Source organism: Nycticebus coucang, chromosome 13 (assembly GCF_027406575.1).
Source record: "Nycticebus coucang isolate mNycCou1 chromosome 13, mNycCou1.pri, whole genome shotgun sequence".
Classification (NCBI taxonomy): Eukaryota; Metazoa; Chordata; class Mammalia; order Primates; family Lorisidae; genus Nycticebus; species Nycticebus coucang.
In genome coordinates, this window is record NC_069792.1 from 91505933 (window position 1) to 91521792 (window position 15860).

The 15860-nt window shown below is 41.4% G+C and overlaps 1 protein-coding gene across 3 annotated transcripts in view; it reads right to left on the reverse strand.

The window, feature by feature from the left end:
- Positions 1 to 15860, reverse strand: part of ADCY8 (adenylate cyclase 8) — a 256006-nt gene that overhangs the window by 122090 nt on the left and 118056 nt on the right. For all 3 annotated transcript variants that reach the window (XM_053559439.1, XM_053559441.1, XM_053559440.1), the window contains exon 5: positions 14295 to 14422. In XM_053559439.1, the coding sequence (XP_053415414.1) occupies positions 14295 to 14422 (128 nt within the window). The remainder of the gene's footprint in view (positions 1 to 14294; positions 14423 to 15860) is intronic.

A 15860-nucleotide genomic window follows, 5' to 3' on the forward strand; every position in this document is an offset into this window, starting at 1 on the left:
AAATGGAAAACTCCTAGTCCGGCATACAAACTCCTTCACGATCTGTCCTGTGTCTCGGTCATTCCTCTCGTTTCTCACGCACCCGTTAGACCCCAGCCACCTGTACACAGGTCCTTGTCTGAACCTTGTGCTCCTTCTTCCCTCTCTGGGCCCGTGGAATGTTCAGCGCCTCATTCAGCTGAAGAGCTCTTACTCATCTTTTAGGGTGAAGCTTGGGTGTAGCATTTACCAGGAAACTGCCCTGATTTCTCTGTCTGGATTATGTGCCTTTCCCTGTATTCTCACTGCTTCCTGGGTGAACAATAATCAGGGTTCAGTGTTACTATCATCTGTCTTCTGTACAGTAATTGACAGTAGAAACTTTGCACGACTGCTTTGTATACCTCTCTCAACACTGTACTGAGTCTGGCAATGCTTATTGAGTAGGTGGGTGGGTGGATGGATGAGTCTTCAGTAGGCTGCATTAATATTCCCACATGTCCAAGCTCCTTGATAAACAGTATAAGCTCCTTGAGGGCAATATTCCTGTCTGAGTCATCCTTTCAGCATCATGCTTAAAACCCTTGCTCCCTGCCCCGTTTTAAAAAAATAAATGATTATTATTTATATAGGAAAGTAAAGTTGAAGTGAGATGAGGATATGGAAATACTGAAATATATTAGATATTAGAAAGACAAGCCATGGACCTTAGAAGAAAATCTTGTAATTAAAGTGTGAGGTGACTCTTGACCCTGGTGAAGTTCCTAGTTTCTGAGTCATTGTTTTGACTTTGAAGGTAAAAAGTATATGGTACCCTATATCCCTGGACAACAGTTTAATAGCACCCAGGCCTTGAGAGCAGTGTGCTAGTTTCTGATGCTCGTGCCAAGGGACTTCTGTGAGGGAGATTACTGAGAGCTCATTTGTGCAGCCCACGAGTCATGTTCACTGCTGCAGTTGTCTAGGTGTACAGCAGGACCACACCCTCCCGCATGTGTGCTGTTGTATGTGAGCACAAGTAAGGCGTGTCACTTCTGAGCAGATGCTTTAGGAGCCTGATCAATCACACTTAAAAAAAATTTTTTTTCTCTTCTGTATCCATCATCAGTTAAGGAGCTCATGATGAAGCCTTCCTAACCAGGGTCCTTGAATCAGCATGGAGTATAATGGTATCCGGCCATCTTCCCTTCTCCCATAATGGATACAAAATACCAAAGAAAAGTAAGTCCTTGTCAGTGTAAGCCTCTGAAAATTTGGGGGATATTTGTACTTCAGCATAACCAAGACCACCCTGAATGGCATAATCGTCAATCACACTTTACCTCTTCCTTATGGCTCTATTTCATAACATCCCTGTGGTGTGAGGGTTAATATGTTCTCTAGTGCCAGACAGATGTCACTCACCGCCTGTGTAGGTCATAGGGAAGTTAGTCCACTTTCCTAGAGACGCTTCAATCTCTGCAGCTATGAAACGTTAATAATAACAGTATTGTCAAATAAAAAAAATTAAATGAATAAACTTCGCCAATGGAGAGAGTTTAGGATAGCATTTGGCATATACCAAGTGCTACTTTGTTGCCTATCATTTGTGAAGGATCTGTGGCCTAGGAAAATAAAAAGCATTTTCTATGCCCAGGAAGATAGTAATCAGGATGGTAGGACTACGCCAGCACTTTTGTGTTTTTAAATACCACATTCTTGTAATACAGGCATGGTGCCTGGCATGTGATCCTGGGAAATTAGCTTAATCTGAACCTGAGTATCCATAGATGTAAAATAAGACTGTACCTGACTGCTTCACTCACAGAGCTGCTGTGAGCCCCAAAGGAGATAATGAATGTTAAAGTGCTTTGCAAACTAATTGCGAGGGACTATTAAATAGCACACAGTGCTAATGTCATTAAGCAATTAACATTATACAGGGAATGCGCTGGAGCGTCTTAATGAAAAGACATTCACATGTTTTATTTTCCTCTACAAAACAAAAATCCTAACAGGAAGGCTTCCAATTTCTTTACCGTACTGCTTTTTCTTCTTCTTTCCTTTTGTTATGTCTGAGATTTTACTTAAATAAAAGATAAGAACAAAACTATGTAAAAATAATTAATAATTTACAAACATTGATCCTCTTGGAAAGGCTACCCTGTTGTACCAGACACACAACATGTATTTCAAGGTAAGTCCTTATGGAGAGGACCTTGGAGCATTCTTGAGCTAAAATGGGAGCAATGCTGCTCTGAGTTATAAGTCTTGTTTAATTCTTCCAGAGCAGAACCCTGGGGGATGTTTGGTGTCCTAAACAGCCACAAATTAAGAGAAAATAACTGTAGATCATCTGCATTCTGAACATTTGTACTTTCTCCGTTTTCTCCATACACTCTGAGGTTCTGGAGCAGCTTCAAAAATACACTACTGGGACCTGATCAAACTAAAAAGCTTCTGCACAGCCAAGAGCACAGTAAGTAAAGCAAGCAAACAGCCATCAGAATGGGAGAAGATGTTTGCAGGTTATGTCTCCGACAAAGGTTTAATAACCAGAATCCATAGAGAACTCAAACGTATAAGCAAGAAAAGAACAAGTGATCCCATCGCAGTCTGGGCAAGGGACTTGAAGAGAAACTTCTCTGAAGAAGACAGGTGTACGGCCTACAGACATGAAAAAATGCTCATCATCTTTAATCATCAGAGAAATGCAAATCAAAACTACTTTGAGATATCATCTAACTCCAGTAAGATTAGCCCATATCACAAAATCCCAAGACCAGAGATGTTGGTGTGGATGTGGAGAAAAGGGAACACTTCTACACTGCTGGCGGGAATGCAAATTAATACATTCCTTTTGGAAAGATGTTTGGAGAACACTTAAAGATCTAAAAATAGATCTGCCATTCAATCCTATAATTCCTCTACTAGGCATATACCCAGAAGACCAAAAATCACATCATAACAAAGATATTTGTACCAGCAGCCCGAATCACAATTGCTAAGTCATGGAAAAAGCCCAAGTGCCCATCGATCCACGAATGGATTAATAAATTATGGTGTATGTACACCATGGAATATTATGCAGCCTTAAAGAAAGATGGAGACTTTACCTCTTTCATGTTTACATGGATGGAGCTGGAACATATTCTTCTTAGTAAAGTATCTCAAGAATGGAAGGAAAAGTATCCAATGTACTCAGCCCTACTATGAAACTAATTTATGGCTTTCACATGAAAGCTATGACCCAGTTATAACCTAAGGATAGGGGGAGGGGGGAAAGGGAGGGGAGGAAGGGGGAAGTATGGACAGAGGGAGGGTGATTGGTGGGATTACACCTGTGGTCCATCTTACAAGGGTACATGTGAAACTTAATAAATGTAGAATGTAAAGGTCTTAACACAATAACTAAGAAAATGCCAGGAAGGCTATTTTAACCAGCGTGATGAAAATGTGTCAAACGGTCTATAAAACCAGTGTATGGTGCCCCATGATAGCATTAATGTACAGAGCTATTATTTAATAAAAAAAATAAAAGATAACTGAATTATCCTCATTAGTATTTTATAGCTCCGTATAGCTGGGGACAAATAAAGCAACAATTAACATGCAAAGGATTAAAGACTGTTTCTTTAAGTTGAACTACTAAGGAGGAGTGCTGTAGTTATATGGCAAAAGATGAAGAATTGTAGAATTTTTCTTTCCATTTAAACGATTCAAAAGATTGATTTTAGCCAATTAATCAACCTATTGAAATTGTTGAAAGACAGGGAAAGACAGGGAGCACAGTAGCTACTGATCTGCAAGTTAGACTCTCATCGCGGTCAAACAAATGAGTGAATAAGGAGACTTAGCTTCAGTAGAGCAGCGTTTGGTGCTGGGAGATGAAGAACATCCAACTCCTCAGGTCTGGGATCAGCTCTAGGAATTCCAATGCTGACACTACCACCTGCTGATGTGAGAGCTGGAGTACAAGGTTGGGCAATCAAGTTTGTGAATTCATCATGGAGAAAGTGCTATACACCTCACTGGTGAATTATCACTATGGCTGCAGATGGCCAAGGGGAGGACTTCAAAAGTGGCCCCAGTGATATTCAGCAATGAGGCAGGAGCACTTTTTCTAGGATGAGCTCACAAACTTAATTGTCTGAACTCATATTTTCCTAACACCAGAGAGACACAGAGTCTGCCATGAAGCAGACCTGAATCTGAACTCTGGCTTCTCTGCTTAACTGGATGTGGATGTCAGGTTAGTCGCTTTATTCGCAGACTTTTGGTTTTCTAAGGTGCAGTGAAGAAAGGGCCGGTCCTTTATAGGGAGGTTGAGATTTTCATAGAATAATGTATGTAAAACATCTAGCCTGCATATTGGTGCATACTGAATACTCAAAATAGTAGCTACTACTAATTTGTATTAGTTATAGCAACTTTCAGTTCCACAGGTTGAATCATACCTCAAAAAAAAATCTTATGAATTTGTCACTCTACTTACCCTTTCCAGCTAAAACTGTGCCTGCATACACTCTATTTACATAGGAGTAGCTTCAACAAATCCATTTAAAACATCAGCTGGAAGATGGACCCTTTACCTCTTACAGGGTTTTACAGGGATGGAGCTAGAACATATTCTTCTTAGAAAAGTATCTCAAGAATGGAAGAAAAAGTATCCAATGTACTCAGTCTTACTATGAAACTAATTTATAGCTTTCTTATGAATGCTATAACCCAATTATAGCCCAAGAAGAAGAGGAAAGGGGAGAGGGAAGGGACGGGAGTGGGGGAGGATGTGTGGAGGGAGAGTAATTGGTGGGACCACAGCTACGTGCATCTTACAAGGGTACATGTGAAATTTACTAGGTGTAGAATATAAATGTCTTAACGCAATAACTAAGAAAATGCAGTAAAGGCTATGTTGACCAGTTTGATGAAAACATTTCAAATTATATATAAAAACCAGAACATTGTACCCCATGATTGCATTAATGTACACAGCTATGATTTAATAAAAACATAAATAAAATCATGAAGATACATAAAACATCAGCTGGGCAAGTATCAGGCATAATCTGGTCTAAACAGGAGGGTCTAACTTATGGTGTAGGCAGAATTGAGGGAGACTCAGTTACCTGGAAGAAATGGTGCCCTTGAATATTACAGGAAAAAAGGAAAGGCAAGGGAGGTCGATATGTATGTAGCTGTGTTCCCTGCAGAGACTGATTGTGCACATGTGCAATCGAATCTTTACAACAAGCCAGCGTATCATTTACAGCACCATTTACAAATGAAGAAACTGAGTCACAAGAAATACATCACTTTAGGTCATGCAGTTAGAGGTGGAAGAGCTGGAATTTCACCCCCAGTATGAGAGCCTAAACCCACTGGTCTATTTCTACTATCCTCCCTGGCTTCTTTTAAAAAAGGTACAAGAAGAAATCCATGGGTTGGGCATAGTGGCTCATGCCTGTTATCCTGGCATTTTGAGAGGCTGAAGTGGGAGGATCACTTGAGGCCAGGGGTTTGAGAGCAGCCTGGACAATAGTTCGAGATCTCATCTCTACAAAAATAAAAATAAAAAATTATCCAGGCATAATGGTAGGGTGCAGAGGTATTGGGTGTGGTCCCACTTATTTGTGAAGCTGAGGCAGGAGGATTGCTTGAATGCAGGAATTTTAGGTGGCAGTGAGCTATGATGTTTCCACTGTGCACTACAGCATGGGTGACAGAGTCAGACCCTGTCTCTCTAAAAAAAAAAGAAAAGAAAAAGAAAAAGAGCCACACCACTGTGAGCTGAGTTATGCAGGTAACACAGTCTCTCTGGTGGTCTTAGTTTTCCTTCTGTAGATCTCCTGAATTTGCTGAGGACATCAGGCCGCCGGCCACCTTACAGGGTCTATCTGCTCTCCCACATGTTTGAAAGCCGCCGGGCTCATACTAGCATGGACGTTGTGATTTCACAAAGTGCTTCCCAAATCACACTTTGATTGTGACAGCCACAGTGATTCTGAGAGGCAGATACCCGTAAGGACTATAAATTCCCATTTTACAGATGAGGAAACTGAGGCTCTGAGACATTTAAAATATGCCTGTTACCTCTCCCGTGTCAGGCCTTTTATCTACTTAATCTCATTTCATCTTCACAACCACCCATTGCTGCATATACAGCGCATTCATTCATCCTTTGAACAAGCGTCTGCTGAAGAACTCTATAGAAATAAGCAGCAACCCAAACATACAAACCATGTGTATCATACTATATTCACAGAACTTCCATTAGGGTGTTTTATTCTCATTTTAAAGTGAAGGAAGCTGGAGCCCAGAGAAGTTAAGTCACTGGCCCCAGGGTCACACAGGTGGTAATGCCAAACTCACATACTCCCTTCAACATTGAACTTCTGCTTCCGGTAGTGGAAAGGCAATGGGGGAAGACCCCACCTAGCATTCCTATTCAGAAACAGGGAATTTAGTGGGAGAAAATGGAGGGCAGTGATGCAGCTGCAGTGATTAGGGTTCATTATCTTGTTATTTTTGGATGTTTACTGACATTTTACTCCCTCAACATCAGTTCTGCTAATGTATTCGGGATCTCCTAAGCTGTATGCTCATCCTTTGGGTATTGATGACAGATTCCAGGCACCAGAAGCAAAACACAAATCTGGAGTTGGGAGGTTGGATACCATAATGATTACGGCCAATAGCTTTGGAGTTAGATGTTTCCTTATTGGGGCCCTTGTGCTGCCACTGACTAGTGTATGATCTGTTAGCTACTTCCAGACCTTCCATTACTCAGGATGAATCTATATAGCTGTACTGTTTATTTATCACCATCATTCATTCGGAAGGGCAGCTCTAGACGATTCTGATTACTCTATGCTGCAGCCAACTTCTTCAATACTTTGTCTATCACGGCTGCCTCTCTCCAATAATTGTCATGAAGACTTAACGAGTCAGTGCATATAAAACATTGATCTTAGTACTTGCCATATCGTAAGTGTTCAACAATCTGAAGCTACTATCATTATTTTACTAGCATAGAATAGAAGCCATAGTTAAGAAATAGATTTGTGTAGCTTAACTAAGTCAACTTTTCCAGCATCCAAACTCGGCTCTACTTGCAAGAATCTATTAAAAATATTTCTGTGGTGATCTGTGATAACACACAGATTACTTATTTGAATTTTCAAAAGAACACTCTTTTACAGAAGAGGCCATGGAGGCTCTAAGTCAAGTCCCTGCTCATAGCCACATACCACCTAACAGGAAGGAGCAGGGAGGTTGTGACTGGCAATGGCAGACCCAGTCTGTTCCCTGCCTCTTCCTCACTTGGCATGTTCCCGGTAAGTCTCCTTATGGTCAAGAGTCACTTTTCCTGGGAATATTTGCCATGATCACATCTAGCAACCAACCATAACTTTAAGAAAGTGGAATGCTCTCTGAACCTTTTGGAGTCCTGTCAGTTGAAAAATAAGTTTACTATCATTACAAATCCTTCATTTAATTAAAATTTCCCTGTCATGTGTTGTCTCTTGGGTGATCCTCAGGGTCTGAGCTTTGGAGTACTATCATCCTGTCCTCTCTGTGTCACAGCTGCTGCTCTATTTCAGGTCCTTTCTTCTCTCCCCCTGGATTGGTACAAAAATATTTCCCACCAGTTTCCTTCCCCTCGGCCTCTGCTTCCTCTCTTGCTGTTTCAACTGGAGAGAGAGTCATCCAATTCCACAGTTATTTTTCTGACATCCAGATCCGACAATGTCTCTTCTCTAATTCAGGAGTCAGTGACTTCCCCTCCCTTGTGGGCTTTAGCCCCAGCATGTTTGACACTAATCCCATTGTTTGCTTTTAGAATTGTAGGAACCACCAAGGCCTCCTTCAGGGCTGAACACACACATCACATATACACACGCACACACACATACACACATATCACCCATGTGTACACATTTTCAACATGGATGTCATTTCCTTTGGATATATACCCAGTAATGAGATTGTTGGAACATGTGGTGGTTCTGAGGAATCGCCACTGCTTTCCATAATGGCTGTATTAATTTGCATTTCTACAGACAGTGTGTGAAGGTTTCTTTCCATCACATCCTTGCTAACATTTGTTATCGTTCGTCTTTCTGATAATAGCCACTCTAATAGGTATGAGGTCATATCTCATTGTGGTTCTAATTGTATTTCCCAGATGCTTAGTCATGTTGGGCATTTTATTTTATACCTGTTTGCCATCTGTATGTCTTCTTTTGAGAAATGTCTATTCAGGTCCTTTGCCCATTTTTTAAATAGGTTATTTGTTTTCTTGATGTTGAATTGAGTTCCTTATATATTTTGCATAGTAACCCTTTATCACATGTATAGTTTTCAGGCATTTTCTCTCATTCTGTAGGTTCTCTTCATTATGTTGACTGCCTCCTTTGTTGTACTCTTTTCTTTTTGACTTGTATAAGTATAAACAGTCTTTGTGTTCACATTTTGTCTTTTGGCAGTTTGATTATATTTCTTTAGGTAGCGTATTTAGATTGGATCTGATCAGAGACCTTTAACCTTCCTGTACTTGCATAGTTATATCTTTCTCCAGTAGTTTTCTGCTACTATTTAACTTCTTACTCGTTTATCTTTCTCTTCTTCTACAACTACAATGAGTTGATTATTTGCTTTTTTTATCTTGTCCCATAAATCTTGGTAGCTTTCTTTATTCTCTTTTACTCTTTTCTTTTTGACTTGTATAAGTATAAACAGTCTTTGTGTTCACATTTTTTTTTCTTCTGCCTGACCAATTATGCTGCTCATGTTTTCGATTGCATTTGTTTATTGTATATTTAAGCTCTAGGTCTCTCTTTCACTTTTAAAATTATTTCAATCCATTAAATTTCTTGTTCTGATCTCTTTCTGGTTTTCCCATTTCACTGAATTGTTCCTCTGCATTTTCTTGATGCTTCCTGAGCTTCCTTAGAGCAGTGAGTTGGAATTCTTTGTCAGGCGGTTCATACACTGGTACCTTATTTTGTCTCTGGTGATGTCATATTTTCCTGATTTTATTCATCCTTATAGTTGTGCACTGATGTCTGCATATTTGAAGAAGTGGGTTCTTATTTCAGTCCTCATGGACTGGATTTCTGGAAATACCCCTGGCAGGTGTGATGCTGGGTATGCCAGAAGCCTGGGCAGCCACAGCCAATGTGATACTGCCAGAGCCCACTTGAGTAGGCTTGATACTGGGCAGGCCAGAAGCCCAGGCCACTGGGTCTGCTTGCTGCTGAAGGCTGTGAGGAGCCCTGGTCTGCTGATGTCAACCCAGGAGAAGTACAGGCCTGAGAATGACTTGGCCAAACAAGCCTGTAGCCTGGGCTGAGTGGCCTCACCTACCAGGGCAGGACTAGAGGCTAAGTCCCTGGATACCAGCCTGGAATATGGGCCATGAGGGTCTTCCCAGTGCTAGGTTTTACTCTGGCAGGCCTGGTGTTGTGGTAAATGCAAAGCCCTGTGCTCACTTCCTTCTCTTTCCCACAAGTGGATGGAACTCTTTCTATGCTGTGCTTCCTAGGACTGGGGAGAGCTGAGGTAGGGCCTTTATTCCCTCTTCCAGGCATTTTTTTCTTATTTTTGTGCTATTGGCAGGTACTGTGATCTCTCACCTGGTTTTCTTAGGTCCTATGCATACATTTTCACATGTGGAATATGTTTGTTGTTAAAATTGATGTTTCTGCAGCAGAACAGCTGCTGCAGAGTCCTTCCTCACCACCTTGTTCCTCCTCACCCACTTTGAAATCTGCCAAGGCTCCAACCAGCAGCAGGAAGTGCTGGATTTCCCTGATTTTGATACCTGGTCCTCACATGTCTGTGATGGGAAGAGAATTTCCATCATATATTTGGACTGGTCAGTGAATAAGGGACCAGGTCATTTGAGTGTTTGCTATTTCTTCAAAAATTATAAATCTCACCCAAACAAGGAAACTACTGAAGTTGCTAGGGTATAGTGACCAAAGATCCAAATACCAACTAATCATCGGAGCACTGGGTCCTCATTGTCTTTCTGTACTCTGGGGATTGGTGTTGGGATCTTACCTCTTTGAGGGACAAGCAGGGACCCTAAAGAGGGGAAAACAATACCTTGTACAAGGATCCATTTCTGACAGCAAATAAAGAGGATGCCCATAAAGTCTTAGGACACCAGTCAATAAATGGTTTATTGACTTAATGTTATGGTACATGTACATGTAATCTAATACGTACATTTCTAGACTTTATAGCTTCTGTTGAGTTTTAAAATTGAAACAAGTAACTTTGGGGCTGAATAAAAAATTGCATCTTGTGTAAATGATAGTTGGCTAAGATTATTGACTATTTGCTAAAGCTATGTAGATGGGATTCTCTTTAGTGTATATAGATACACTAAAGTGTAAATATTGCCCACCAGACCTTCCTAAGAGTGCAATACTTGACAGTAGGCCTGGAAATGCTCAAAAGTCTGGGCCAATGGCAATCAAGGTTTGCTTAATTCCAGAGTTCCTGTTTATTCCTCTGTACCATGATTTTTGCTAACTAGAAGAACTAATGCTGGACTCAAGTCACCTACATTATAATCAAGGAGTTGTTTGGGTATTAATAGACTCTGACTCATGCAGTTAAAAAAATATGCACTGGATTGTCTTATCCTGATGAAATAAAAGCAGCTCTTAATAAACCAACAGAAGAGAACATTCTTGAGTCATTTTGACCTATCCAAATTTCACATCTCATTGTTAATTCCAAAACTCCAGAAAGGATTCCTTAAATTGGATAAAATGGTCAAGATGGGTAAGCTCTTCTCCAGAAAGAGAAATGTTTATGTTCTAAGTGTCTTAAGGCATTTTGATTATAGATGCTCATTTCTTTTCTAGTGTCATCTCTGAAGATTATCTTTTGCTCAAGGTGAAGTTACAAACTCCTATGGAATGTCTATAGAAAGTTTTGCTGCTTAATCTTGACTTTTATATGGCTGTAAATCACAGATTTTTCAGAACTGACAGAGACTTCAGAGATGTCTGACCCGATTTTCTCATTTTGTAGGGAATGAATCCAAGAGCTCTCCCTAAAGGCCTCCTATGGGCAATGACACCTTCTCCCACAGGTGACATGTCTGTCATTGTGTTTCCCTGGCTTAGCACAGTGCCTGACATGTGGCAGGACTCAACAGGCATTTGCTGATGGACCTACTGATTGAGAGGATAAGGTGCATACTCCCGATGAGTCGGAGAGCCCGCCAGCTGTATGAGTGCCAGATACAGTACTTCCCTTCCTTGATACCAGTCAAAACAGTATTATAATTTATTCTAGTTTCCAGGACAAAACTCCCAAGTGGCCACATTAACAGTCAGGATCCATCTGTAGCTTTTTCCGTTTACCAAAGGGGAGCTCTGGCTCCTATCTTCATAGTCCCTAAAGGATACAACTTTTACATTTCTACAGAGGACAGGGAAACAGCACAGACATTAACAATCTATTTATCCATCTACCTACTTGAGATTAGGGGTGGGCAAGGGTCTGGCTTCCATGAGACACCTCATAGGAAAGTACCATACATTTTCATTTCACCCTGTTATCTCCTATCTTTTTGGAGTTATAGGAGACTTTCAGAGAATTCTGTTAAATGGGGCATGAGAATTGTGAAATTGCTTTCAAATACTTTTCCTTTCCATGAGAACATGGGATAAAAAGTTGGGATAAAAAGATGTTTCAATCAAATATATTTTCCTTTCTTTTCTTTTGAGACAGAGTCTCACTATGTCACCCTTGGTAGAGTGCCATGGTGGTGCTGGAGTGCCTCACAGCAACCTCCAATTGTTGGGCTTAAAGGTTTCTCTTGCCTCAGCCTCCCAAGTAGCTGGGGCTACAGGTGCCTGCCACAATGCCTGGGTATTTTGTTGTTGTTGCTGTTGTTGTCATGGTTTGGCAGGCCCGGGCCTGGGTTTGAACCTGCCAGCCCTGTGGTATATGTGGCCAGTGCCCCAGCCGCTGAGCTATAGGTGCCAAGCCATGAATATTTTTCTTAAGATATGATAATCCGGGCATGGTGGCTCATGCCTGTAATCCCCGCACTCTGGAAGTCTGAGGCAGGAGGATCACTTGAGCTCAGGAATTCAAGACCAGCCTGAGCAAGAGTGAGACTCCGTCTCTAAAAAAAATACTGAGGTGTTGTGGTGGGGCCTGTAGTCCCAGCTACTTGGGAGGCTGAGGCAAGAGAATCATGTGAGCCCAAGAATTTGAGGTATGACACCAGAGAACTCAAGGGTGACAAAGTGAGACTCTTTCAAAAAAATATATATATATGATAAAGGCCTCCACATGCCTCTCCATAGGCTGCTGTCATTACGAGCACATAATTTTTGTAGATGGAAATATACTCAAAGGATTTGAAGGACTCCTAGCCTTGTTGGTTATTACTGGAATGGTAATCTGGCAGTTTTACAGAGGCTTGGACGCAGGCAGAATTCTCCTGAACCTAGCTACATCACCAAAGTGACCTGTGCAGAGCCAGGGCAGTGCCCTAATGTAGGGAAGGGATTCCTGGCTAGATAATATTTAGAATTATATTAGATATGGCCTAAAAGGAGAGAGAAGGTCTCCAAGTGTTTTTGTCTCCTGCTGTGCCCTCCTGAAGGGCTTTTGCTGCTCCTTCGCTGCAAGACAATGTGAAGGCACTCCTGCAGAGGGCACTGCAGCTCACCAACAGCATTCTGTTTGCAAAGACTGTTGAGTGACCATCTTTCTTGCTTATCTTCCATTTTGGGAGGCTGTACTCCCCTTGCCAGCTGCTCGTCAAAGCATTCTTTCAACAAAATATGGTTTTCATCAAGGGATTTTCATATTAACTTCTGGGAGGATATGATTTTCCCTAGTCAGTTTCCTTTGGGAAAATGGGGTTGTCTATGAAAATATCTTTTACTATGATCCAAGTGGGACTTTGAAATGAAAAAAAGATGTGAAGCTACATTTTGAGAAAGTTTCTGTTATAATGATTTTTCCCTGCTTGCACCCCACCTTAAAGAACTTGCTCCAAATGCAGTGATTTTTCAAGACCAGCTGTACATTCAGCACATGGGAGGAGCTTTCAAAAGCCCATGCTCTACCCTAGATTAGTTAAGTCTGATATTTTGAGGGCAGCACACACACACACACATATATACATATATATAGAGAGAGTAATATATATAGTAATACACACACACACATATTTATATGCACAGAGGGTGCCCAAAATGTATGTAGCATACATATTTTAAGAAAGAAAAAAAATATATTAAATTTGTAGTACTCAAGTCATGTTTGACTTCTGTTATTGGTATATATTTAGAGTTATAATTTTAATAGCTTTTTCCTTTCTTAAATTGTACATACTTTTTTTGGCACCCCCTGAATATGAGGGAATTCAGTTTGTGCATTTTCTTGTCACTGCCTTGGTTGTGGTTGTGTGAGGATGTGACACTTTGGCTCTGCAACTAATTTGGGACCCCAAGGGGAGTTCTGACAATACTGAGCTCTTACTTTAAAGGCAAATGTGGTCTGGTTCCAGAGTCCTCAGTACCAGTAACTCCTCCTCCTTTGACCAAACCTCCATTTGTCAGATATGCTAAGAAAAGTCAAAGCACTTGCCACATACCCATGAAGCCAACCCTGGTGACAGCCTTTTAATGCTTTCCTCTTGCCTTTAGGATAAAATGCAGCCCTGTAACCTGGCTGAGAAGGTCCTCTGTGCTCTGGCTGCTACTGTCCATCTGTCACCACCCTTCCTCCCCAGCCCGCACCAGCTGCCACTGCAGCACACACATCTCATCTCTGCACATGTCTGCTAAGCTCTTCTCGTTACTGCTAGGATCCTGTTGATGTCTACCCACCTTTTGGAGACAGCTTATCCATCTCCATTCTGGAAAGCCTTCTCCAACATCCCAAGTTGAATGAACTGTTCTTCCTCTATTCCCCTGAGCACCTGAATTTGACTTTTTACAAAGCTCCTTGTACCGCACTGAAATTGTCTGTGTTCATCTCTCCCTCTGCATCCTAACCTCCCGGAAGACAAGGACTATGCTCATCCTGTTCTTTGCTGTAGCTTCCCAAGGACATTTGCATGACAACTTGTGGCACAAATAATTAAAGGTGAAGTACAGGGAATGAGGAAGGTAACAGGTGCATTGATTTACACGGGAGAACAAAGGGGCAGGTAGTTTTTGTGAAGTAAGTCAAAAGGCTCTGCCTTTCCCCATGCGCACGATTAATCACAAAGAATAGATGGAGCCGTGTGTCTTCCTCATCACACACATGGTGAGGAAGGTGGTGTCATGGAGATCACAGATTACCTGATGGTTTTGATCATGCTGAGGCCCATTTCAACACAGCAGTGGGCATGATCCTGGCGGGGTTCAGGGAGTCCAGAAACACAGTAGTAGCAGTCCCCCAGGATTTTAATACGAAGGCAGTGATGCTCCTGGAAGGAAGAGAGTGGGAGGGAAAGGGCTGTGTCAGCAGAAGGATCAGTTCTTCAGAAAGGCTTAGAAAATAAGTGAGCAATGCCAGCTGGTCTGCACCTTGGGGCCAGGAGCATCTACCTTTGAAATTCACTTTCACTCTCTTTGTAAGAAATCAGGGGTGTACCCAAAATGGGGGTTTGGAGGACCCAGAGGTGGAGAGGAATCATGGGAAAAAAAAAATCAACATTTTGAGCTCTAATGCTACATGGCTGCCGTATACTAGCTCCATGACCTATACCTATCACTTGGACAGGTCTGGCAAAGAGTATCCAAAGCGTTCTGCTAGGAATCCAACTCCTGCCAGTCTTTATTTCTTAGAATATTTCTATGTAATAACAGCTTTTAGCAGTCTTTAGCTCAACAATAAGCAATTGCAAATATAAACCACCTAGGGATACCTATTATTTCAAGTATTTAAAGTCGTTTCCAGCTAAGATATTGGCACCTTAAGAAGAGGGACTATGTCTTACACCTTCCTTTATTCATTTATCAATTCATATGCTTATTCATTGAAAAAAACAGAAACATCAGTTGGGCATCTATAATAAGGCAAGCATTTCCCCTGACACGAAAATCAGTATTAGTAACCCCTCTCATGCACTATGTGTAATATGAGACAGAGTTAGTCTTTACAACAACACTGTGAAGTACAATTTTTAACTTCATGTCATAGGTGAGAAGTAGGACAGTGATTAGCTTGGTGGATTCCTAATCTCGAGGACACAATTTTCACAAAATTCAAAGAGAAAGAAGCATCTAGGAAATAGAGTGTGCTCTTACATTGGACAGGGGGCAGCTAGATGTTGCAGGTTTCAGAGGAACAAGAACTTAAGGCCTAGCAAGAGTGCTGGCTTGGGAGTCATACTGCACAGGATGAAATCTGAGACAACACCCCCTCCCCGATCTTTGCCGTGAATATTTGGGTAAATTACTTATCCTCCAGACTTTGGCAACCTGGTCTGTAAAGTGGAGATAATAAAAGAACCTGCCTCATTGTGTGATTGTGAACATTAAGTGAGATGATGTATGTGAAGGCTTAGTACAACAGGCAGATGGGGCATTAAAGAATGTTGTTTCTCAAAAAAAAAAAAAGAAGGTTGCTTCTCTGTAACAACGACATGGACAGGATTTATCACAAAATTTCTTGTAACATGTATATTTCTGATCATAGACAGGAGACTTTTCCTTTTGGTTTCCTTGTATGGATTGTTGGGATTGAATGATCTGTGAGATGCCTTCTAGATCAGAAGTCCTGGGGGTTTATGTCTCTATGGGTGTGCGGATGTGGGCTTCTCCTTGGGGAAAACAGGGTCCTGGGGCTGGAGATGGGAGTGTCTGACAGTGAAGAGCCCTCTGAGAGACCAGCAGCACAGTTGATGCCCTTGTGTTGTAGTG